This window comes from Haplochromis burtoni, unplaced genomic scaffold (genome assembly GCF_018398535.1).
Source record: "Haplochromis burtoni strain Fernald_Lab_line unplaced genomic scaffold, NCSU_Asbu1 Contig_564, whole genome shotgun sequence".
In the NCBI taxonomy this organism is placed as follows: Eukaryota; Metazoa; Chordata; class Actinopteri; order Cichliformes; family Cichlidae; genus Haplochromis; species Haplochromis burtoni.
The window spans coordinates 311703-338913 of NW_024582925.1; the positions used below are offsets into that span (position 1 = coordinate 311703).

Sequence of the window (27211 nt, forward strand, 5' to 3'; positions counted from 1 at the left end):
ACCTGTAACCTGACATCATCTGCTGAAAGTACTTAAACTTACTTCCATCCAGCTCACACCCAGTTGCTGAAGCTACACTTACGGTGCGACAGGAAGAACAGGAATATTAAAGAGGGGATTTGGAGAGATGGGGACCGCTTGGTTTGCGGTTTTTGGCGCTTTAGTCATCGTTTTTCAGGTGAGACGTCTTCCTTTTGTTATAATTAATTTCTGCCATTTTCCATTCTGTTTAAAGTTACTTAAAATAAATATGGTTAATGTTACATTACCTGCTGCAATTAAATAACATTAGATTCATTTTCATGTGGAAAGCACCAAGTCAAAACAACAGTCACCTCAAAACCCCAGCGATCTAAGAACCACCTAGGAGCAAGTACTTGGCGACAGTGGCAAGGAAAAGCTTCCTTTTAACAGGAAGAAACCTCCAGGAGATCCAGACTCAAGGAGGGGCAGACACATTTGTTGTGTTTATGCATCAAGTAACCTTTTATTGTAAGAAGAACACTTTTATTAGTCATAGCATTTGCTGATACTCTTTAAATGGGCCGAAAAAACTTGTGCAGGATTTAAAAACTAATTAATCTGTTTCACAGGCATAGCAGGCTTTTTTCCCCATATCCCTCCACGTTGATTCCCATTATTCCACTGATGACGTTGTGCTTTGTAGTTTTATTGTTTCCTCTGAAAAATGGCATATACACATGTCTTAAAGTATTCATATTATGCGATGCAACAAAAGTATTTTAATTGTTGTTTAAAATGCCAGTTATAGTTATTGTTATATTGTCTTGTGTTATTCAGTTACTCTTATTTTCTCTTGCTTATGATTAGTCACTTTATTATTACAGGTCCAACCAAAATACTCTTTCTCCTCTTCTAGGTCTCATCACCAGAAATAGCTGCGAGGTCGACATGTGTGCCTGGATTTGAGTCAGAGCTGTTGATTTTCAGAGTGTGCAGGGAACACCTGAGGACGGGCATGAGACTGGGCAGAGGTAAGAGCAACCCAGGAATCTAGTGTCTTACTGGTAACCTGAATGAAATGGTTGATGTTTCTTAACATCCAGTAGAATATCATAATAGATATGTGAGGATTTGTTTATACAAACCTGTGGGAGCATTTGGACGTGAGTTACAGCCCTACATGAAAAAAACTTTTGTAAAGGATTCCTCATGCCCAGATGGCCTTTAACAGGTTAGCTGCTTACGTTGTTCTCGGTTGAAACCCAAACAACATCATACCATTTGTTCCAGATTACGTTTGTCAGAATATTCGAGTTCCCAATCAAAATTTTCATCTGGACCTCAACTCCAAGTTTCATCTTGGAAATTAGCAGCATCCTCCATTTAATTGTTGTCAGTCCAAGATGGCAGCAATGAAGGTAACAATAGTATAATTTTTAATCTGTTCTGCCACAAACTGTTGTTTGTGATCACTAAATAAAGCATATGTAAGGCACTGACAAGGCTGTGTCCAGACACCCATATTAACCCCCCCAACCCCCAAAAAACAAACAAAAAAACAACAACTATGATGCTGTATTGCTTGCAGTGTATTAATAGCTCTACCTTGCTTTGAAGTAAAACACGTCTGTTTTTTGGTGCTTTTCCAGCTTAACTAGTTGTGGCATCCAACTGCATCTGAGTTGTAAGGTTTCTGGAATGCAGATTCAGCTCTCACACTGCTCACAAATACTTTTAACCTCAGGTCAGAGCAATGTCACCAAGCCTGTTTAGCAGGTTTTGCTATTCAGATGTTATGAAGCACTGAAAGAGAAGGAGAACTCTGTTGGTTTCATAAAACTGAAAGATGATATAAAACATAAGTGGACTGTAGCCTTTTTCAAATTAACTGTAGTTATGCAGGCTTTAACATGAATATTCACTTGTTGCCTTGCTTTATTTGCCTTTAGTTGCTTTTATATAGTGCCAAATCACAACAAAAGTCACTAAGGTGAAAACAGAGAGAAAGAAAACTATGAATACATTTTGGCACTTCAATTCAAGTGGGGATGAAAAACTGCCTTTTAAAAGGAAGTAACATCAAACAGAACCAGGCTCAGAGGAAAGCATCTGCCATCACCGGGTAGGGGGTGAGGCGAGGAACACTGAAATAATATTCATATCAAAAGTCTTGCGCGACATACAACATAATGTCGAGCAAACAATTTAATTTCACAGATGCAGGTATTCATTGTCATTCACACAATTAAATTCCTTACATGTAAACATTTCGTTATATTTAGACACACAAAGAATAAAGAGGAAGAGCAGTTAGTGAGACAGTGATGTCAGGTGGAGTGAAAGAAACTGTTTTTTCTCGTATCTAAAAGAGTTTATCTCGCAGTACTTGTTACAGTAAATGACATACTGATCTTTGCTGGGAAAAATATAGCAGGATTCCTTCGTCAAACCACCTGCTTAACAAGCTGTGAAGAAGAGTTTACTTTTCAGCTCCCCCAATTCACCACTGTTTGTTTTACACAGCAAAAATTCTACATTATAGTATTGTACTATAATCACACCTGTAGGATGTGATCATAGATGAACAGATAAGACCCACATAGTGTTTCAGTTGCACACTTTGACAGCAGCTGTGGCTTTCTATCACAGTGCTACCTGTGCCGTGGAGGGGTGGGTGTAAAGAGAGGCATCAGGTTTACTAGAATTTATTGTTTTATTATAATAGATTTTTAGGCTTTAGTAACAAAATATTGCCAATTTAGGATAATACAAAAGATAAATCGTTTGTATTAAATGTTACTATTTCAAAACATAGAAATAAAAGCTTTTTTGCCTGCAAAAAATGTACAGGGGCCAGTGTAAACTCTGTGCTACTGACCTGGGGCCGTTAAACTGGACACTGAATTATTAAGATTAGTTTTTAACATTAATTAATCTACATTATCAGAGCATCTATTTCCAGCTCCAGGAAACTTCAATGTGCAGGACAAGACTCAGTTCTGAGAATGTTTATGCTCACTTTGCTTCATTTTAGCTGCCACATGTGCAACGTATGCACTCATTTACTAGTGCATGTAGACACACACACAAGAACACATGCACACGAACAACAAACATTTTTCTCTTTTTTCCCTTGTCTCTTGAAAATGTACTGTTGCTCATTAATAAGAAGTATTTCTAATCCAGTTCTACCCATTATCCAGTGGAATCATGGGTAAAACTGGTTAAGAAACAAAGAGCAGCCTCCAGCAAAATTCAGTACTTAGCAAAATAAAAAAGAAATTTCCTGCCTCAGGTGGAAACCACAAAAATATTTATCACGATATACATTTGAAAATTTGCGATAACGATATAACTGACGATATAATTGACACTAGACAAAATACTTTACAACTCCACAACTTTATTAGTGCAAAAAAAAAAACATCAATGTATTTTCACTTAAACAAGCAGCTTTTTGCCTTAAAGTTATATAAAACTGTAACAGTGCAAATGCAAATCCTTGCTGACAGTTTAACCAAAAGGCATTTCCAGTGGAAACTGGCCGACATATCCTCAGCATAACCATGTATAATATCCACAAAACTTAAAAAGAGCTTATACACACACAATACGGTAATTATGTTAAGCACAGTACGTATCACTCCGCGAGGCTCCTGCCTACGATAACGTAATGCTCCGACAATCCATCAAGCTGTGCGGGTTTGAAGCTTAGCAAAGTCGTACTAAAGCATCAGTCAGTAAACACAACCAGAATTCATACATAAGGCACACGGGATTATAAGGAGGCTCTGTCGATTTTCAGAAAAATCAAAGGATTGATTTTAAGTGTGCCGTATTTTCCAAAAAACACGGTAATAACGACGGCCCGCTAGCATGCTCTACCAAAAATAGTGCTTTGTTGTGTATCTGACGGACGAAAGCTAAACCAGTTCCACACCTGAAGTTGCAGCATTTTTACAAACCAATTCTGGTTCATCTGTTTCATTCAACGATCCGCTTTCGCCCTTCTCATTCTCCTCGCCGCCATGCTTTTTCCGCCATGTGCGTATGAAAACAAAGGCACTGCGCATGCGCGTTTTACCCATATTCTATTGCGATACTTCATTTTCTTGTCATTGCCCAACATTATATCGGTATTACCGTGAACGGTATGATATGGCCCAGCCCCAGTGAGTATTCTGTTGGAAAACACTAAAAAATACAGCAACACTACCAGCAAGGTGGTGTAGACTTGCCAGTTATTTCATTACATGTTCCACATTTATAATGATTCACTTTTTTCTATCCTTTCTCAGTGGGCTTCACTGACTGCACAAACCGCACAATATTTCTTTTCGGCACTGATGACAATCGCTTTGGTGTAAAGGCAGATGGTGTATTAATGGTGAGTTAACTTGACGGCAAAGTTGGAATTACTGTAAAAATCACAGGAAAGTTTGTATAATTGTTCTAATGAAATGTAGAAACTCATTTCTAATGAATTGAAGTGTAGTGGATGCACTAATAAAACTTTTGTTTTTTTACTTTCCAGGTAAACAGAGAAGTTGTTCTTTATAATGGACACCAGAATTTCTTCATCCACTCATGGGACTCTCAAGGTCAGAAAATAACAGTTCCAGTCAGGGTAGTTCATTATGAGCATCACCATGGACACCATCATGGTCATCAATGTGGAAAGCACCACAATGGAGACCACATAGAATACAGTCATCAGCATCACAGTACTGAAGTGAAGTCTGCTGACCACACAGAGGTAGACACTGTTTCATACGGGACTGTTTAATGTTTTATAGACACTGTTTAATGGGGCATGAAGGAAAAGTTCAAATCTATTTATATTTTTTTCAAAACTACACATTTACAGACAGGGCAGGACTGATAATCTGGCATACTGGACATTTTCCTGGTCCACTGCACACTGACAGCATCCCATTCAATCATTCCACCTGACACAGCCTTCGCTGTGCAAGTTTAGTGTGGAAGAATTGGCAAACAGGTGGAGCTGAAAAGCTGAGAGAAAACAATAAAAAGAATATAAGTGGTACCAGCAACTAGTAACTGGGCCTCACAGTCACAGGATGATGATGCTAGCACCAGCTGTGGAGGAGTGAGGAAGAAGTGATGGAAGATTAGATTAATGTGGTAAGAAAAGTGAAATGAATGGCTACTTTATCCATGAGCCACTGCTAACAGCTAAAGTGTAACTTTTAATGCTAGGGCCAATTTTTTTTGTCGCAATCCTTTCCATTCAGATGTGAAGGTTGTTTCTGGAAATCATCTCTTTATTTTGCATGAGGCCAGACTTTTACCTAATGTAATTTTTTTTGAAGTGTTCTCCCAGCTTCATGAAAGTCTTTCAAAGTGATTTTTCGGACATTGAAAATTATTTAAAAAGTAGCCAAACTGGTCCTTGGTACCCGAGAAGGGAATTTTTTTCAAGCTTAATTTTAACCTTGCAGCTTAACCTTAAGCTGCAAGTGTTGACTTGATGGAGGTACATGGGCGTAAAACTCTTATCAGCTGTTTCTACTGAGTTTTGTGGGGCTGGGATGATGTCTTTGTAAATGTGTGACAGGACTGAACACACTAACACCTCATGGAAAACCTCAAATTTAAAATTCTGCTCCTCAAATACAATACTTGAGTAATCAGTCCCCATCTCATCTTAATGACCTTAAAGTACCGTATCACCCCATTAGAGCATTTCGCTCTCAGACTCTGGGCTTACTTGTGGTTCCTAGAGTGTTAAAAGTATAATAGGAGGCAGAGCCTTCAGCTTTCAAGTCCCTCTTTTGAGGAACAGCTTCTAATTTTTCTAATATTTTGTTCGATTTTTAATCTATGAATCAGCTGTCTTAGGTTAAAAATGGTGTAGACGATACACAGTCACAGATTCTGAGATATATTATAAGATCTGTGGTCCTCATTGCAATTTCTGAGTCTTCTTCTGTTCATGCTTTTGCCAACAATATGTCTGCATGTTTTCCCAGAATGCCACTGATCCACAAGCGCATGTTCTTCAATTCCCCAAGTCTGTTGGAGGACTGAGGAGGAGGAAGAGAGACTGGGTTATTCCTCCTCTCAATGTTCCTGAGAATCAGAGAGGAACCTATCCCCTAAAAGTAGCTCGGGTAAGGGGAACTGAATGACTTTTGTTGACATTATTTGTGGACAGGATTTCTCTGTTGTTCCTCTGCAGTCAACACGTGTTTTTCCATTTTTAGTTGTCACTATTGAATCTCCAGAATTTCCATTTTTTTTAGATGCCTCTTAGTTATGAGCTAACTTTTTTAATTTTAGATAAATAAAATATCTATGAAAGAGAATGAAAAGTTATTGCTTTAGGGAAAGATCTAAAGTTTATGTGCAGTAATGAGAGCAAGATGTTGGCAGTTAGTACATTGACACTTGTTTTATTACTGTCTTTTCCATACTGTGTGTTGGAAATTGTTGGAATAACATAATTATTCTAAGAAAACTACAGAGTTGTGTTTCACGCTATATACTGTATATTGGTTAAACTGTTAGCAGTCGGACGTACCGCCCACGGGACATTGGATGGTTTAGGGGACTAATAGGACTGCTAAGGGGTTAATTTATCTTACGACATGCACTACTGTGCTGTCTTTCTCTGCTCTCTTATGTTTGATATCAGGATAACCAGGATTCTGTTGAATATTAATGTGCATAGCCTCTTTGCTGTTGTATAAACGTTAAATGAACTGGTTCATGAACAGAAATTTTTTTACTTCTTCATTTTCTTTCTGAGCACTCAGAGTGCTTTATACAACTTGTCATATTCATACGAGGACTTTTTCCCATGCTTTTTTTGTGAAAGTGCTTTCTAACATTCACAAACATTATAAAGCAAATCATGGTTAGTATCTTACTCAAGGATATTTGAAAAGCAGAGTGAAGTAGATAGGGATTGAACCACCAACCTTATGATCAGTAAATTACCTGCTTGACATCCTGAGCAACAGCTATCCCAGAACTGTTATCCTCATCACTGAGAGTGATTTAAGTCAATGTGGTTTTTTCCAGATCCGCTTAGAGAATCTAGCAATCTTATTGATTTGAGATCACAAGATGACTGAATCATTCTGATCTGTGTATCAGGATAACCAAGAATCTCTTGATATTTTTGAAGATGAACTTGCACAGCTTCTTTATTGTTGCATAACCTTTACCATAGACAGTGAGAGTGATCTAACTCAGTCCTGTGTGTTTTTTCCAGATCCGCTCCAATGAAGATAAAGCAAGGAAGGTCTTTTACAGCATCACTGGTCCAGGAGCTGATCTGCATCCTGTTGGTCGTTTCAGAATGGACAGAGAGACTGGAAATCTGTATGTAACACAGCCACTTGACAGAGAGGAAACAGCCGAATATCTAGTAAGCATCCCCACTTTGTCCAAATGTTTTCCAAAGTGTGTATCTTTTGATGATCATCAAAAGATACACACTTTCATCACACTTGATGATGAAGGCTTTTATTCTGATTATCCTTTCATGTGGAGTGAATTTGGAAAACTTTTTTATAAACATTTTATATTATAAGTTCTGTTAAAATTGTTTGTTTTTGATGTTCTTTGTACATCACATAAAAGAATCAGGCCCCATCTTATCTTAATGACCTTAAAGTACCGTATCCCCCCAATTAAGTGCTCTCAGACTGCAGGCTTACTTGTGGTTCTTAGAATATTTAAAGTACTCTTCTGTGGAACCAGCTTCCAGTTTGGATTTGAGAGATAGACACCCTCTCTACTTTTAAGATTAGGCTGAGAACTTAGAACTTTTTTCACTCATTGTGTTTATACACTGCTCTGCATTCAATTATTAGTTATTATTAATCTCTAGCTTTCATGTCAGCGTGTCTTTTGTTTTGTCTCCCTTCTCTCACCCCAACCAGTAGCAGCAGGTGGCACACAAAAGAAAAGAATCACAACAAAAGTCACATCAAGACACTAAAATCTTTGCTTTGTTTGTATTGTGTGTAGATTAAAGGTGTAGAGATAAATGAATTAATTTAAAGGTGAATCTGAAACTTTCTGAATCAAACATGTTGAAATCTTTTGCCTGTGTAGTTTGAAGCACATGCTGTGGCTGATGGAGCAGGACAAGCTGAGGCTCCTATGGAGATTATAGTACGTGTGATCGACCAGAACGACAACAAACCTTATTTTACGACAGACTACAAAGCAAATGTTGCTGAGGCCACGACCATTGGTATGTTTAAACATATTTTTGACATTATTTTGTTTTCTTGTTGGCACTTATTCGCAGTTTTCTTTATTTTTGCTACTATCTACAATTCTCATCAATAGAAATCAATGTAGTGCGGAGGTTTAAATGCAATGAATTTTAAGACATTCAGAAACCTTCAGAACCTTCAGAAAATTACAATGTGGGTTGGAATGAAATTAGACTTTTTACGCTAACTCTATTTTGATTTAATAAATTCTTAAATGAAGCAGTGTGAAGACCTTCTAAAACTTCTGCTCTTTATTTCCTTTTTCTGAATTCCTTCACTCCAGGGACTGAGGTGGTTAGGGTTGAGGCCAAAGATGACGATGAGCCAGGTACTGACAACTCAGAGCTCCGCTATCGTATTCTGAACCAGGACCCACCGCTGCCCACTGACAACATGTTTGAAATCAACCCAATTACTGGAAGCATCAGAATCACTGGTAGAGGATTAGACAGAGAGGTAAGACTTGTTAAACCACTTTTAACATACAAGTGTCCTTTTACGCCTAAGTGAAAAAGCATTTTTATGAATCAGGATCAGTAGTCTGCCTGTCACTGCTAGAAATCAATCACAAAGAGGGCGCTGCACCAAAAACCCTGCTGGTGATTTCTTGGATAATGATAATATTTACCTTTGAAGTAAAACCTGAATTTACTGCTGAAAACAAACACTGTTCTTGAAGCTTAACTTTTACTTTAGAGTCTAATGGTCTCCATTTCTAGTTTGTGTCATGCTTGTCACAGTTTCACCACTGCTTGGTGAATAATACACTATATTTAAAAAGTTTGACTAAGGCTAATATCAGATAATGGCATCAGGTTTGCATGTATTTGTCATAAGCAAAATATTCTATGAGTTTATCTTCAGCTTTTCAGCAGAATGCCAGGCCTTCATAGGTGAAGGGTTTTAGTCAGTTTGAAAGCCGTGTGTTACAGAGGTCTGTAAACTGATGTCAGTGTTTCCTCCTTCCTGTTGATGAGCTGATCTACCTTAACAGTCCTCGTCTCTTAACAGAAATATCCACAGTACACTCTGACAGTACAAGCAGCAGATATGGCAGGAGAAGGGTTAACTGGACAAACAAAAGTCATCCTCACAGTGACGGACAGCAATGACAACATTCCAGTCTTCACTCAGAAATCTGTAAGTACAAAGTACTGGTAACTGCAAACTTCCTGTTTAACTGCTGCTTTTTCACTCTGTTAAAGCAGAACACATTCAGTCTGTATCTAGCTGCCTTACTAATGTTGCACTCACACATACTGCCACAGCTAATGCACACCATTTAACAAAATAAGTCCACAGCATGTGCAGTGACGCATGTGAAATAAGAAATGACACAAGGAAAAAGTATTGAACATGCTTACTGATGTTTAATACTCCATCCAAAAGTATTTTGGATTCAAGATGCCTCCTTTATGGAGAAACTAGTCGCATGCATGCACACAAGCAGTTTTCAAATCCTGAAGCTTCTGTGGGGCACTTCTATGAATTCTGAAAATGTATAGACAGAGCCGAAGCTCAGGTGGATTCTGGTCTCAGGGCTGGGCCATTCTAGCAGCTTTATTATCTTTCTCTGTTACCAACTGAGTCTTTCCTTGGCTTTGTGTTTGGAATCATTGTCTTACTGAAGTGACCATCCTTGCCTCATCTTCATCATCTTGGTAGATGGCATGGTGAGTGGGCATGCAGACCATGGCAGTTGAGTGCATTGCTTATTACTTTCTTTGAAACAATTGTAACTACTGCATCCACCCTGCAGGGGCCTGTCCTTCCATAATGGTTCCTACTCTTGCTCCTCTTTCTTGGGTTTCTGCTGCTTGAGTTATTCTCTAAGCACGTGGTCAGTCATGGCCATCTTTTAAGCAATGGTTTAACTAGAGCCAGCATGAAAGTCTGTTGTCCATCCATCATCTTCTCCTTATCCGAGGCCGAGTTGCAGGGGACGCAGCCTAAGCAGAGAAGCCCAGACCTCCCTCTCCCCGGCCACCTCCTCCAGCTTGTCCAGGGAACACCAAGGCGTTCCCAGACCAGCTGAGAGGTATAATCTCTCAAGCGTGTCCTGTCCCTCCTCCGAGTGGGACACGCCCGGAACACCTCACCCAGGAGACATCCTTATCAGATGCACGAACCACCTCATCTGGCTTCTTTCAATGTGGAAGAGCAGCGGCTCTACCCTGAGACCCTCCCGGATGACTGAACTTCTCCCCCTATCTCTAAGGGAGATTCCAGCCACCCTTCAGAGGAAGCTAATTTCCACCTCTTGTATCCGCAATCTCATTCTTTCGGTCACTACCCACAGCTCGTGACCATAGTTGAGGGTAGGGATGCAGGTCGACCGGTAAATTGAGAGCTTTGCTTTTACGCTCAGCTCTCTCTTTATCTTTTAGAGAGCTTGTCCATTCAGACACTGAGTCCGAATGGACCATGTTCAGCACCTCCATTGCCGAAGCTGCTACACTGAGCTGCAAACCGCAAGGTTGTTGGAGTCTGTCGTGATGGTAACCCCTGAACCAAATGGTGGACACCAGAGGTGAAGGGAGGCACCAGGCTAAAGAAATAGTCCTATTGGGCTTGGTTAGCCTGTGGGACTCCGGAGGCAGCTGATAGGTATCGACAGGCCAAGCGGAATGCGGCTCGGGCAGTGGCTGAAGCAAAAACTCGGATGTGAGAGAAGTTTGGAGAGGCCATGGAAAAAGACTTTTGGTCTGGTATGAATAGCCAGTTATTAACGATAGGTTCATCTCAGTTGTGGGCAAAAGACCTGCAACTGACAAATAAAGGCTATCTCATCTCTCATCTCATCATATTTAAGATTTTAGTATTAATTAATGGTAGGACTTGAGCCGTCTTGTAGGAATTGGGTCTGAAAGAAATGTTCATCCTTTACTAGAAGTGATTACCAAAGTTAACTCAGAAAGATCTCTTGGAAAAAATTGTCTAAATAAATATCAGTGGTATTAAAAGTAGCTGCACATAATTTTATGTTTGTGATTTGTTGGAGTGTTTTTTTTCTTTAATGGCTAAAATTTTATTTGTGAAGAAATTCATGATGTCATTATTATATACCATCAACAGAATGGTTGGCTTAACAAAGCTCTGACATTTGACATATACATGTGAGTCTGGCTGCGGTGCTGAAGAGAAACCTAGAATTGTTCTTATTTTCTTTAACCTCCTAAGACCCGAACTCTTCCACAGCATGCATTTTAATTTCCCTTTGATATTTGGGCTGGTTGGAACCTGATGAATTACCTGATTTTTTTTACCATGACTTCATCCACAGCAAGGTCCTCTGGTTTCTGTCGATGTGAATTATAATTTTACAGAATTTACATTTACCCTTGGCCAGCAGTTTTAAATGTCCCTCAGTGTCGCCTCTTCTAGTCCCTGGAAGGCACTTGACTATGATTGCTGGTGTCTCTAGCTTCACATGTCCCAGAACATCCATCTCCACTTTTCCAAGGCCGGGTTGGGGGGGGGGGCAGCAGCCTAAGAAGAAAAGTCCTGACCACCCTCTTTCCGGCCACCTCCTCCAGCTTATCCGGGGTAACACCAAGGCATTCCCACACCAGCTGAGAGATATAATTTCTCCAGCGTGTCATTGATCTGCGCTGCAACATGCTTGGGACACCTCACCCAGGAGGCACCGAGGAACCATCATTGACAGATGCCTGAACTGACTCAACTGACTCCTTTCGATGTGGGGCAGTAGTGACTGTACTCTGAGCCCGTTCCAGATGGCTGAACTCCTCACCCTATATCTAAGAGGCAGAGTCGAGCCATCCTTCGGAGAAAGATCATTTCCTCGATTTCCTTCTTTCGAGCCTACCCAAAGCTCATAACCATAGGTGAGGGTGTGGATGTAGATTGACTCAGCTCTCTTTTCATCACGATGGACTGGTACAGTGTCACTGCAGCCGCAGCACCAATCTTTGTTGATCTCCTGCTCCTCTTACTTGTGAACAAGAATTTAAATTAAAACTTAAACTCTTCCACTTGGGACAGTAAATTGTCCTTGACACAGAGTGGGCACTCCATTCTTTTCCGGCTGAGGACCATGGTCTCAGACTTGGAGATGCTGATTGTCATTCCTGCCGCTTCACATGGATGTGAACCACTCCAGTGTGAGCAGGAGTCTGCACAAGTAGAAGCCTTTTGCAGCCTATTACAAGTGTTGTTATTGCTAAAGCAGGCCGATGACTAACTAAACATCTGAGCAGGAAAGTGCACGAGGCACAGGTAAAGAGGCCATGCTGCTAGCGGGTTGGCTATGAGCTAAGCTAAGCTAGCAAATCCCTAAAGACACACTGAGTGACTATTGTGAATGTAATTAGTGGCTGAATCATTCCATAAAATCATCATTCCATAAAATCATCATTCCATAAAAAACTCTGATTAAAAAAAAACCCTGAAAATCAAGTAGCAAATATTTATGTAATTCACATAGTTTTTGAGACGTCATTTTACTGGTTGTTTTCTAATGTCCTGTTTTGTGAGTGCCCCACTTGCACATTTTAAGACATCAGCCAAGTCCCCACAAAACTTAATCCAGACAGCTGATATGAGTTTCACACCCACACATCCACCAGTTAACCCTGGTCTAATACATTATAATTTGAATGACTAGAACACATGATTAGAACACAGTTTGAAAAAAGATTCCCCTTCATGCAAAGGCATTGAAGCATTAAAGCAGTCAATGTCCAAAGAACAACTTTGAAATTATGGACAATCTCTACTGCATCTCTAGTACAAATGAACCAGCTGTGGATGAATGAGATGCCAGAAAGCCTGATCTCCCAAGGATCCCCAGATGGGACTATTCCCATTCAAGTACCAGCCAATAACTTATCTTAGCACAACATGGAAAGGCCTGTCGGATGTCAGAGGGGCAAGACACTATCTCCCAGTAGATAGAGCAGTTGCTCAACACTGTAAGACCAGACTGACGAACTTGTGAACCACCTGGATTGTTTAAGTAGTTGGACTGAAAGATAGCACAGAAACGCTTCATCATCATAGCAAGACATGAACGAGTCCTAAGCAGAAGATTGATAGAGAGTGGGGGGCTACCACACCACTCAAGATCCCTGGTGCAGGCTGTGCAAAGAGAGAATCCAACACATAGCAGCAGGATACAAGATGCTAGCAGACTGGTATAGTATACAAGGTCAATTTGGGATACACCCTCTCCAAGATGATTGAGAATGACCAAGCTATGATCCTGTGTGACTCCCAGCTACAGACAGCTACAACTGGTGATGGCTAACTAACTGGACATAATAGTTTTTGATAAGGAGAGGAAGAAGGCTGTAGTGATACCAAGTAATGGTAAAGCACTTCAGAGGGTCATTATTATGGCCCAAAAAAATCATTGTCCATCCTCTTCCTTCCCTAAAGGACCTGTAGAGCACTCGCTATCTCAAGAGGGCACGCAGCATCCTACGGGACTGTACACACCCAGAATGTTTAAGCTGCTGCCGTCTGGCTAGAGATTCAGGCTGCTGAGGTCCCCGACAAACAGACTCAGGGACAGCTTTTGCAACAGGGCAATAGACCTAACCAATTCTAACAGCTGACCTGAGTGACTACCTCCCTAGACTTTTTGGGGGGCAATAACAATAATAAAAACAACGTACAATAAACATACGTTCTTTCTTTTTATTTATTAAGATAAGTTACTGTGTTGTGTTGTGCGCAGTGCTGGCGCGGGACAGTTTCCAATTTTGTTGTGCTATTGTACTTGGTATGACTGTGCAGTGACAATAAAGAGTTATCTTATCTTATCTTCAATCCCTGTTTACATCCCAAATATGTTACTTTAAATAAGTATCAACTTTACATAAACGTGTATAGTGCTCGTATGCTGCTCTCACCTGAAACACAGCAAAACAGCAGTTCTGTGTTACTGATGGCTTCCATACAATAACCGGCCTGTGTTACTTTTTGTCATGTTTCAGCTGTGTGCAGGCAGAAAAAGGACCCAAACGGAAAACTCACAACAACAAAATTAAACTCAAAAAGCTGCTTTATTGTAGAATAGCATGGGATAAACTAAACTGGGACATGGATAAACTGACACACATGGAAACACAGCCATGAGGGAGACTACAACACTGACAAAGAGAAACATAGGGCTTAAATACACGAGGGAATGAGACACAGAAGGAGAGCACAGCTGGGAGTAATCAGGCTGGACCAGACAAGGGAAGCAAAACTAGAAACACTGACATAAGACACGGACCTTCAAAGTAAAACAGGAAACACACTGACTGAACTCTAGACATGTGAACAGCAACTGAGGGGAAAGAACATAGGGACCTGAAACATGGGACAGAAAGGCACAGTAGACACAACGTGGACATAACAACGCCACAGGGAAAGAGTAAGACAAAACACAGAACACAGGACCTCTTACAAAATAAAATAGGAAACATAATGAAACGCAGACATGACTACATGAACTTGACAGCATAAGAAGAGACATGAAACACATGAAGCGCAAGGGGGACTTAACAGGGGTTGAAAACACAAGGGGAAACTAATAACAAATGAACTTAGATAACCTAAAGAACTTAAACATACCATAAACATCAAAATAAACTAAAACTCAGAACGTGACACTTTTGTAAGGGATTACTTTGCCAGTTACTAATTTGTCTGAGCCAGTAGGTGGCAGTGGCCACCATTGCCACCTACTGGTGAAACTAAATATCGCCTTAACACCACATCAGGTGGGAGCAAATGAGCTTTTCACTCTAGGCTATGAAGTAAACTATTGTCACAACAAAAGCAAAAAAGGTGATGGCAACATTAAAAGAACTTCAACAACAATTCTTAGACTTGTTTTTGATACTTAAAATACTCAGGGTGCCAGACATGTACAGAAGAAAACAACACCCCATCTTCCATAATTGTTTTGAGGATCCTGAAAGGCAGTATAGACCATCCATTCCCGTAAACAATGGAATCTACAGTATAAATAATAAATATTGTCTTATTAGAATGATTACTCTAATACAGGAGAGAGAAAACCACAGACTGAATATTTAGCTCCATTCGTTCATATCAGAAGAGAGAAAGAGAAGACTGTGCTGTGAATTCATTAACATCTGTCAAAAATAGCCACTGCTTTCAAGGAGAAAAATAAAACAAGCATGATTTTTCAGCTCTAAGCAATTCTCTTTTTTTAATAATTTCAACAGAAATCTTTATCTTATTTAAAATAAATTAAATGCTGCATCTAGTACTATGCAAGCTTCTAGCTTTGCTTGACAATGTTTAGAATAAACCTGATGACATGACATTCCAGAACGTCTACAACAAAAGACGAAGCAGACTGAGCCCAGAAATTGCTAAAAACTTGTGTTACTCTTAAAGTAAACACATCAGTCTTGTTAACAAATAGAGAATTTGTCATCACTCTTAAGTAATTAGTTTTTTGATATTTTGCTGAGTGCTTTATGAAGTTAATGGGTTCATCTAACATGTCTGCTTTATCTTTAGATTGTGATTTGTTGTGTTGAGTTTTGGTCAGAAGACTATTGCTGGCTACTTTCCTTTTTGTGTTATAATCCATTTGACATTTATTTACCCATTTATTTTTGTAAGTAGAAGGTCTATATTTAGTTGCTGGAGTTGAATTGTATGTCTAGTTTAAGTAAGTTGGTATTTAAATATTAAAAATTCACATTTTTGGGCCAGGTGGGTGAGTTTGATGACTGTGCTGAAGTTTTAGTTGATAATTATGTTTGTTGATTTGGTTAATAATGAAAAGAGGTTGTGGAAGAAAGATGGATTGTCATTGCTGGGGCCACAAATGTTGACTAGCATGAATATTTTATTACTTAGGGATAAACTGATAATCTTATTGGATCACTGAGAGATGTATTACAAATTAATGTTTTTTTCACCTCCTTGCGGTTTACTATTATATGTTTGATATTATATCTTGTCAAACTTTGTACTTTAAGATTTTGGATTTCATAGTGAGCAAGTCAGTTTCTTGCATGAAGTATATGTCTGCAATAAGATTAGATGGAATTGAACATGAATTATTGATGTACAATTTAAGTTATTTGGCGGTTAGGCGACTGTGGCGCTGGAGGTTTGGAAGCGCATCTGTAACCGGAAGGTCACCTGTTCGATCCCCAGGCTCTCTGTCCTGGTCGTTGTGTCCGTAGGCAAGACATTTACCCTGCCGCCTACTGGTGTTGGCCAGAGGGGCCGATGGCGCGATATATAGCAGCCTCGCTTCTGTCAGTCTGTCCCAGGGCAGCTGTGGCTGCAACTGTAACTTGCTTCCACCAGTGTGTGAATGTGAGAGTGAATGAATAATGGAATTGTAAAGTGCTTTGGGTGCCTTGAAAAGCGCTATATAAATCCATTATTATTAGACTCCGATGACCCATCACAGCAAAAACAGAACAGAGCAGAACACCAAGATCTGTTTTGACTCCCATGATTCTGACCCATCCTTTATTTTCTCACAGTATACTGCAACAGTTGATGAAAACAAAAAGGATGTTGAGGTGGTTAAGATGATAGTAACAGATGAGGATGAACCACAAACTCCAGCCTGGAACGCCATCTTCAAGATCGTCAGTGGTGATCCTGATGGACTTTTCACAGTAAAAACAAGAACTAACAAACACGAAGGAATCCTTTCTACTGCAAAGGTATGAAGAAAATCAGGAATTCATTCATAATATTGGGAGATATTTATCATCAGTGATTAGTTGATGGAAGCATTTTCTGTGATTTGTTGGGACTTAATAAAAATCTGTGCCAACACCCTTATAATGTGTTTTTTTCTCCCTTCCTTCCAACCAGGAGCTGGACTTTGAGAGGGCCAGCAATCACACTCTGTTGGTTTCAGTGGAGAATGAGATTCCTTTTGCTCCTGGTGTTTCTGTGGTCACTTCTACCGCCACAGTGTTGGTGAGTGTGAGAGATGTGAATGAAGCTCCAGTCTTTGATCCAAAGGAGACGCTTGTGGTAAAACCAGAGGACCTTGCTGTGGATGAAGTTGTGGTGCAGTACACTGCTTCAGACCCAGACACTGCACGCAAGCAGAAAGTCACGTAAGTCAACTAGGAACTAAACCCCCCCAAACATCTTTTTACTTCAAACAACATTTGAAGTAAAAAGGTAAACAAAAAAGGTGTCACCGACCTTATAAGCAAACATTACATTACTTTCGAAATATTGAAAAAAAACCACACTATAAAACACCCCTAGTATTAGTCAGAATTTGCTTTTTAGCACCCAAGAAGCTGACAGACGGGCTTGAAAAGTTTAATTGTTTTCTTAATGTTTTCTTGATATCAGAGGAGAACGGGCCAGACTGCTTTGAGCTCATAGGAAGCTAGCCTTGACTCAAACTACCACTAGAGATTCATATGTAGATATTAGGGGTGCAATGATATACAAAATTCACGGTTCGGTTCGATACTTTGGTGTCACGGTTTGATATGTTTTCGATACAAAAAAATGTTCATGCTTTTTTAATTTGTCATTTATTAAAATTATAAATATATATTTTAACTCAAAAGTACAGTTTTTAAATTTAATGTTGCTGAAACAACAAAGTAATTAAAAAAAATAAATCTATCTGATCGAGAAAACACTCATCTTTGGAAAAGAGAGTTTATTACAGAGAAATGGGTCTTCCCAAAATAAAAGCTACGCTATACGCTTCTTCTGGGCTATATTCTCAGCAGCATATTAAACATATCAGGTCCCCATAAGGAGAATCATGTGCTAACGGCTGTCTAAATGACTCGGGTAAAGTTTGTAGCATGCGTGCTTGTTGTTTTTGTCTGCTTCCACTTGTCTTTGCACTAGGATGATGTCAGCGTAAATGTGCAGTCATATTCGTTGTGTTCCCACTAGTGCTGTCAGTGTTAATCTGAAATGACGTTAACGCCATAACGCGGCAAATCTCCGTTAACAAGTTACCGCGGATCGCCGTGGACGGCATCGACACGTTAACGAGCTAACTGCGCTAACACACTAGTTCCCACCCATGTAATTGAGCATTGCGTGGCACATCCAACATACTGTTTTACTTTTGTCCATGACTCGCTTACCTTCAGGGTCATACGTCACATGAAAACCAAAATAGGTCCAAAGGCCAGATCTGAATGAGGGTGGGGGAGGTTCAATTTCGGGTAGCATTGAGGCAGTTTCCGTGTTTCAACGAGCTTAGCTTCTGTCTTGCTAGCTTGCGCTGCGCTCAGTGGATCTGCACTCGACAGTGCAGCCTAGGCAGAGTAGTCGAACGCAGATCCACTGAGCGCTCAACACAGACAGCATCGTCAGAAGAAAAGCTGATAAAATAAATAAAAATTGTTGTATTGTTCAATACATGTGCGTACCGAACCGAAAGCACTGTATCGAACGGTTGAATATTGATACATGTATTGTTGCACCCCTTGTAGATTTGGATAACCATCATATGCAGAGCAGCATCTCTAAATGCACAGCACATTCAACCTTAAAGCAGATGGGTTACAGCAGTTAAAGATCAAACTGGGTGACTGGGTGATTTGTTAGCTAAGAATAGATAACTGAGGCTATAGTTTACACCACACCTGGACAAACAAAGATTGGAAGAATATTTTCTGGTCCGAAGAGTTTTGTTTCTGTTGAAAGGAACAGAATTTGTCAGTAACATAAATTACACAGCCTGCTACATGTCCCTCCCTTCAGTGTACCTGCCTTCTTATTGATGCTTCCAGCAGGACCACAGACCATATCTCAAAGCTTAGATAATCTCAAACTGGTTTCTTGAACAAGGCAGTGAGTTCACTGTACTCAAGTTGCTTCCACAGTCACGAGATTCAATCCAATGGCACGCTGTTGGGATGGAATGGGAGATTTGCATGATGGCTCCAGAGCTGACAAATCTGCATGATGATGTCATGTCAACGTAGACCAAAAACTTTGAAGAATGTTTTCAAGCACAAGGGTCGAGCCCAAAACTTGCATTGTGCACCAGAGAGAGATAAACAGAATAAATTGGTTCTCTCATTTATGAAAACACTTGATGATAACAATAAGTGTACAATCTTAACAGTACAGAGTGTTGTTGATAGCTGATTGGTACTTCATAATCGTCACACAGACTAATTATAGATTTGAAATAACATTTGCAGAAGGGGCTCAGAGTAGAGCCGCTGCTCCTCCACATCGAAAGGAGCCAGCTGAGGTGGTTCGAGTATATGGCAAGGATGCCTCCTGAGCGCCTCCTGGGTGAGGTGTTCCGGGCATGTCCCACCGGGAGGAGGCCCCGGGGCAGACACAGGACACGCTGGAGAGATTATATCTCTCGGCTGGCCTGGGAACGCCTTGGTGTTCCCCCGGATAAGCTGGAGGAGGTAGCTGGGGAGTGGGAGGTCTGGGCTTCTCTGCTTAGGCTACTGCCCCCGCGACCCGGCCCCGGATAAAGCGGATGAAGATGGATGGATGGAAATAGCATTTGGTTTATATATTTTTCTGTGATGCAAAATAAATTTGGTGCCCAAATATTTCTGAAAAAGAACATTCTCTGGCTACCACATAGATGTACTGAAATCTCTACTAACCCCAAGTGAATATGAATGTTAGATAGAACACACTTGTTATACAAACAATGTTTGAATGGGTAAATGTGGCATGTTATGTGCTAAGGTGGAGCAGAAAAGTGCTGTGTAAGAATCAATCCATCTACCAGATTTTGCACTGTCGCTGCAATTAAGTTCTCATTAATGACAATATAAGGAAAACTGAATTATGACAACACACAGTAGAATCATAAAATGATCTCTAATGATGAAAAGCATTTTACCTAAAAAGTAAAATTTGGAACCTATGTCAGCTGTGGTAGAGGCAGCGTACACCGTGTCTCGCAGAGCCAACACAAACAATTATTCACTCTCCCCCACACTATGGGCACGCAGGTCTTTGGACAGTGGGAGAAAGCTGCAATAGCCGGAGAGAACATGCAATGTCCACACAGACCCAGGACTCGGGACCTTCTTGCTGCGAGGCAACAGTGCTAACCACCATACCACCTCCCACAAACTGCCATAGTAGCAGAAACCCCTAAATAGTTTAAAATTACAGCTCAAAGTTAAGTTTTTTCAATAAACTGGGTGCCACGGTTGCTATACCCTCAGAGTGAAACCATACTTCAGAACTGGTTTTACTAACATGGAAGGAAATGATTCCTTCCTTTTAGCACATAAAAACACTTTGTGGTGGTAAATATGACGATTTTGAAAAGATGGTGCAGGAAGCTGCACCTGGAGAAGGCCTTTGTGGGGTAGGCGCTTTTTCTCTTAGACTCACTAGACAAGGGAATCTTCCAGTAGCCTTTAGTTGAATCCAGTGTCGTCAAAATACGAGCAGTACCAAACTGTTCCAAGAGCTCATCAACCCAGGGTGTCATGGCCAAAAACCAAAAGCCACCAGGTCAGTGGGTGACCTGAACAACAGCACAAGAGTCCATGGTCACCAAGCCGACGAGACATGCTGGCTGCTTGTCTCCTGACAAGCCAGAGTTCATTTTCTCAGGCCTAATGTGAGATAATTAGGTCACATGAACAACATTTGCATTGCTGCTAGTGAAAACGTCTTGATGCACTCTCAATCATCCAGGAAAGTAAATCTCCAAAAATTTGATTCTGTTCATCTGGACGTAGCGTTTTGTGGGAGAAATGTTTGGTCACTCATCCAAGTGACTGGATGGTTGTTTCCATGCTTTCTGCTCAGGTGCATGTTCATGTTTTTCTTTTCCACATGCACCATTTCAGATTCATGTTTATGCTCTAAAGTCACAGTTAAGCATAGTTTATTCCCAGTTTAGATTTTTAGTTAGTTTATCTCAGTGCGCTTTTGCCTTTGTTTTTTCCGGCCTCCAATAATTTTTTTGGTAAATCAGATTCCTGCCTTCAGCATCTTAAATAAGCTCAAGGTCTGCTGCTGAGGCCCCGTGACGTTTATCTTCCTTCTGGTCCTGATGCCCCTGAAATAACTGAATTGCTTTCAGCTGCCCTGCCAGCCTTTCTTGTACTGTCCCTTGGGCCTGCTGAACCAAACCCCCTCTGCAGCAGAGCCACAGACCACACCTCCCTCATGATTTTTAATGACTCCTAATACTACTTTGGATTATCGTTATCAGTAAGGTCTTAAAAGCCATTATTAATATTATTATTATTTCTATTTTTTTCTCTGTTTTTTATTTCTTTTTCTGAAGAAAAGCATTTTTTTTACCCTTCAGCCGTAAAATCCTGATTAATAGGTGTGTCTACTAATGAGCTCAGGGGTAGCACTGGTAGGATACAGGAACCCTGTGACAGTTAATGTGTTTCATGAGGTTTTGCAAATTGAATTGACTGTTGTTGTGATTTATCACAATATAAATAATACTGAATAAATGGCATTCTGTGCCTAACCTGTCACTGTGTATTTAGCCTAAGGAAAAAGTAAGTCTGTCAAAAATCAAATAACACATTGCGCCATATTGTGAAACATGCTAATTGCAATCACCCCGCCTGCACAGTATTGCCATCTTTTCTGTGACTGTCTTGTGCAGGTACAAAATGATTAATGACCCTGCAGGCTGGCTGGATGTGGACAAGGACACAGGCCTTATTAAAGTGAGAAGATTCATGGACAGAGAAGCTCCTTTTGTCACAAACAGCAGATACATCGCAAACATTGGTGCATGTGATGATGGTAGGTGGGAGTTAAGACTGCTGCACACTATTATCATCATTTGACTCCCATACACAATGACCACTGATATGATTTTATTACATTACAAGTGTCTGAATAATTACACTGGTCAACAAGAGTTTTGCTTCTGGGATTCCTTCACCTTTACTTCAGGAACTTTCACTTGCTGAATAAGAATCTGAAAACTGTTTTTGTCTAACACATCCTGGTTTACAGTATGATGTTCCAAGTACTGAACAACGAAGATGACTGGACAGAAACAGCAGCGCGTTTCAGCATTTAGGAAATACGTTTTGTTTCAAGAAATATGTTCTGTCTTTAGAAATAAAGTGAAAAAAAAGTGAAGCTAAAATTAGGTTTGTCCTGAAATCTGTGAACTCATACTTGACATTGAGCTCAAAAGGAAACTGAAGCCAACTAAACGATCAGTTTGTGAAGCATTCATGCAACCAATATCAGGGAAAATTGAGTATGATGGGTGAATACTGTTGGTTCTCACAAAAAGAGAGATGTGCAGTACAAGCACAAAAAAGGTGCCTCAGACAGGTTTCAGCTGACTGACCTCATTTTATTTTGAGCTGAATTGAAAGAAATATATTTTAACACATCTGCGGTATTGTCATCTAATTCGCTTTCATAATAAAGACATTTAAACAGTTTTCATGAGAAATTATTAGAAATCAATACTTTCTGTTGATTATACTATTTTGATCTTCACAAGTATTAAAATGATGTGTATCTTAAAAAAAACAGAGGCTCAAGCTTAAATTGGATATCACATCTGAAATCAGTGTAAAAGCTGCAATAGCTGGTCTGAAGTTCCCAGTAGCAAAATAATAGTGATATGAAAGTGTGTCCTGAAGTTTTTTTCTTCTCCTTAAACAAAATTCCAGTACAAACTGATGTCCCTTGGATGCTCATAGCTAATAACACTGTAGCCCTTAATTGCTCTGCCTTTATTTGTTTAACAGCCAAATGTTAGTTATAAGAATCAGTCCAGAGCAAAGTTTTTGAGCAATAATACAGATTTTATTTAAATACATTTTGGTCTCCTGATGTGTTTGTTCTGTGACCAGATGCTGTCCCGGCTACAGGAACTGGTACTCTGATCATTCAGCTGGAAGATGTCAATGACAATGCTCCATTTATTGAAGAGCGTGAAATCACGGTGTGTCTTATTTCCAATAGCTCAAGAGTCGTTTTGTGTTGAACTTGTCTAATTGTGGTGCAGGATGGGTGTGTTTGTAAGATTTCCAACTACAGGATGGTCATCAGCATGAAGAAAAGCTTCACTGTGACTTTGTTTCCTCAGGTGTGCAACAAGGATCCAGCTCCTCAGCTGCTGTCAGTAACAGATAAAGACGGACCAGAATTTGGAGCTCCCTACTCGGTGTCTTTACAGGGCATGTCAAAGACCAACTGGACCGCTAGGATGAATGACACCAGTATGTACACTGCTAACATGTGACAAGTACAAACTGATAAGATGGCCAGACTTTTAAATATTTTGGTACATAAATTTCACTGATATTTTATCAGCTGTGTTCTTTTGCGATAACAAAAATATTTCCTGTTGTGAACATCAGGGCTGCTTCCTTCCAAAGGCTAAAGTTTAGCTCATACATAATTCAGTTTTCATCACTGAGATTAGAGTGATTGGTGCTTGTGTGAGGAGAGTGAGTACTGCCAGAAAAGAAACCCTAACACAACATACTTAAAAGAAGGATGATTGGCTTTATTCAGATGTCTCATTTTCAAAAATATGTAACAAAACAAATCCATCAACACAGAACTATAAAGCTACATTTCTGCTGTCTTGTTTATTTCAGGAACAGGGGTCATCTTAAATTTAGGCACTGAGCTGCCCAGTGGAGATTACAGTGTTATACTAAGAGTGGCAGACAAGCATGGCCTGGAGCAGGACAGCATCATCAAAGCTGAAGTTTGCCACTGCAAGGGCAAGGGAGCAGAGGCGACATGCACAGACCGTGCTATAGGTGGCAGCAACCTGCCCCTTATCCTCGGAATACTTGGAGCCATCCTGCTGCTCGGTGAGTCACACATCTGTAGTCTCAGGTCAGAGCATTTCTTTCCTTTCCCAGCTAAGAAGGTTTTGGTTGGTTACTGTGTGCTAAACTTTACACTCTGTGTTCAGCACTGGTGCTGCTAATGCTGCTGTTTGCAAAACAGAGGAAAAAGGACAAAAAGAAGCCACTGCTGCTAGATGATAGTGTCAGGGACAACATCTATTACTATGATGAAGAAGGAGGTGGAGAGGATGATCAGGTAAATGGACACATTTACGCGATTACACATTTACACAAGTACAAAGTAATCAAAGCTGCACACGCAGGAGCAGAAAACCTTGGAAAATATGTCACTGTGTTTATTGGAGTACTGGAGAATTCTGCCTTTGCCGTTCCCAAGCCTGGATGAAAAAGGAGGGGAGTTGGGTGAAATGCCAAAAAGAAAAACGGAGAGTTTTAAAAGGGCTGATTAAATTTGCTGTATTATTTCAGTGATTTGACCCAGGCCTTTTAGTGATAGAAAAGTATGAGTACACAACAGGCCTAAAGCAGTGAGTGGATGAAGAGTGTGGATTGCAGAAGTACAGCATAAAATATTCCATATAATAATGCATCATTAAATCACTTTCTATCAGGACTATGACTTGAGTGTTCTCCACCGTGGTCTGGACAACCGGCCTGAGGTGTTAAGAAGTAACGTGGTGCCAAACTTCATGCCTGCTCCTCATTACCGGCCTCGGCCCACCAACCCAGAAGACATGAACAACTTCATTGAAGATGTGAGTGAGATTCTAAAGTACCTTGAAACTTACTCAAGCATGGTTACAAGATTTCACTTAAGTGGGCTCACCACCCACGGGAGGTACCATAGGGGTTAAGGTGCATTGTGTGTTGGATGGCTGTTACATGTGCAGGCCCTGGCAGTCTGATCCCTGGCTGTTAAGACTGGCTCTGAGGACATGATGGAGTTGTTTGCGTGGTAAGAAAGGAGCCTGAGCAAGTGCATGAATTTAAAAGTTTAATCTGTTTCACAACTTGGAACCAGTGTCCTGGAAAACAGCTAGACTCTACTCTAGTCTGGAATTTCCCTTGGCAACATGGCAAGCAGTGACGGGTCCTGTTTCACCTTCCCACTGTCACCAGAGGCTTGTTCACAGGAGGTCATCTGATTATTGGGGTTTCTTTCTAATATTGTAGGATTAACTTGATAATTCCAAGTTTCTTGAGTACTACTGTTTTTGTTCTGATCATGAAATGCTGTACCAGCTCTTTATGCTCTAGAGTATTCCAGAATGCCTAAACAGCTTACATGTGCTTTGTCACACTTGGAGAAAGCATTTTGTGCCTTGTGGGCAGTTCTTTTCAAATGAAGGTTTTCTTGGGGGAACTGTGGCTCAGGAGGTAGAAGGGGTTGTCTAAAAGTCATAATCATGGCTGGCTTCCTGGCTCCAGTCTGCATTTTCAAAGGATCCTTGTGAAAGACACTGGACCCTGAATTGTACGTCATGTCTGGGCTTTAATAACTTCCACATTCATTATTCTGTTTTCTTTATCCAGGCTATGTAAGGTAACCAAAACAAGTTGTGTAAAATTTCTAGAAAAGTTATCTTTGCTCCTCCCTCAGAACCTGAAGGCTGCAGACAACGACCCAACAGCACCCCCTTATGACTCCCAGATGGTATTTGACCACGAGGGAGGTGGTTCTGATGCAGGAAGTCTCTCCTCTTTGAACTCTTCAAGTAGTGGAGACCAGAACTATGACTGCCTCAGTGAGTGGGGCCCTCGCTTCAAGAAACTGGCCAACATGTACGGAGGAGGAGAAGATGATGATGATATGCTGTAATCATACCACATGGCATGGCCTCATGTTTCATTCAAAGCAAGCCAGAAGGGACTTTCAACTACACATTAGTGTTTTGTCTTGTTTTTCATAGATATATATATATGCATTGTGGTTTGCCTTCTCACTGAAATGCCATTATCAGTTATCGGCCACTGCTGAGAAGCCAAAGGATGAGTGCTTTTGTTTTGTTGTTTTTGAATTTCCTGTTTTGATTGCATTTGGCTCTGTATGCCTTTTTTACATCCCTGTTTGACCTGCAGGCTGAACACATAAATACTTTGGTAGTTTTCTGTTGAATGAGTGCTGGAGCCATGTGTTGCCTTTTTCATAGGGTTTGTGTTTCTGGTCTCTATCTGTTTAATAAGTTCTCTTGTGTATTTTCATTTTTTCATTTGAACACAATAACACACTTTAGTTCCTGATCAGCCATTATATATATCTGTGTGTGTCATTTCCTGTTTAGGTCAGTTATGTTTGTTTGGGCAGTCATTTGGTAAGTTTGCAGTTCCTTGCCTGAGTTTAGTTTTGTTTCTTTGACCTCTTTTATGAGCTCAACATTTATTACTTTTGTAAATATAATTTTTGGGTTAAATAAATGGAAACCCTATTTTTCTGATAATTCCTGTGACTCCTCTCGTCCATCACAGACAGTAATCTGACCTTTGATAAACAGATTAATGCTGTAATCAAGACCTGTTTCCTTCACCTCTGGCTACTTGCAAAAGTGAAGCAATTCCTCTGTTTTAGAGACTTTGAGAGAGCTATCCATGCTTTCATTTCATCTCACCTCAACTTTTGTAATAGTCTTTACTCAGGTGTCAGTCTGTCAGCAGTTAGCTGCCTGCAGCTGGTCCAAAAAGCTGCAGCATGGTTACTAACTGGCACGACATATCTCACATACTAGCCTCCTTACACTGGCTGCCAGTTAGTTTTTGAATTGATTTTAAGATTTTATTATTCGTTTTTAAGGCGTTGCACGTGTTAGCACCCTCATAACTTTATGATCTTTTAAATTGGTACACTCCTGCAAGATCACTGAGGCCTGCAGATCAAATGCTCCTGGCTGTCCTGAGGTCCAGATTAAAGCACAGAGGTGACCGGGCCTTTGCTGTGACTGCTCCTAAATTGTGTAACAAAGTGCCCCTTCATGTCAGGGCCTCCTCAACATTAGACACTTTCAAAACGCATCTGAAAACCCACTTTTATTCCTTGGTTTTTAAATCAGAATGATTTTGTACTACTTCTGTCTTGTTTCTTACGCAAATCTTCTCATTTCATGCTTCTTTTTCTTATTTTTTTGTCGTGTATTTATAGAGATAAAAATCTTTTTTGATTATCTTAAATGTTGTTCAACAGTTGTTTTAAATGTGCTATACAAATAAATTTGACTTTAACTTTAA

The 27211-nt window shown here is 40.2% G+C and overlaps 1 protein-coding gene across 1 annotated transcript; it reads left to right on the plus strand.

Moving 5' to 3' along the window:
• The first annotated feature begins 46 nt into the window (after positions 1-46).
• Positions 47-27211, plus strand: LOC102290090 (B-cadherin). The gene is made up of 18 exons (XM_014329465.2): positions 47-178; positions 881-995; positions 4263-4351; positions 4499-4720; positions 5958-6098; positions 7205-7360; positions 8053-8194; positions 8503-8675; positions 9231-9359; positions 16712-16897; positions 17052-17302; positions 21799-21941; positions 23018-23109; positions 23254-23386; positions 23771-23992; positions 24097-24227; positions 24604-24747; positions 25593-27211. The coding sequence occupies exons 1-18, from the start codon at positions 128-130 to the stop codon at positions 25809-25811; spliced, it is 2739 nt and encodes a 912-aa protein (XP_014184951.1). The 5' UTR covers positions 47-127; the 3' UTR covers positions 25812-27211.

Coding starts and splice junctions, on each gene's coding strand:
- LOC102290090 (XM_014329465.2), top strand. CDS start 128: ATGGGGACCGCTTGGTTTGCGGTTTTTGGCGCTTTAGTCATCGTTTTT. Junction 996..4,262: donor GGGCATGAGACTGGGCAGAG/GTAAGAGCAACC, acceptor ATCCTTTCTCAG/TGGGCTTCACTGACTGCACA. Junction 23,110..23,253: donor TTGAAGAGCGTGAAATCACG/GTGTGTCTTATT, acceptor TTGTTTCCTCAG/GTGTGCAACAAGGATCCAGC.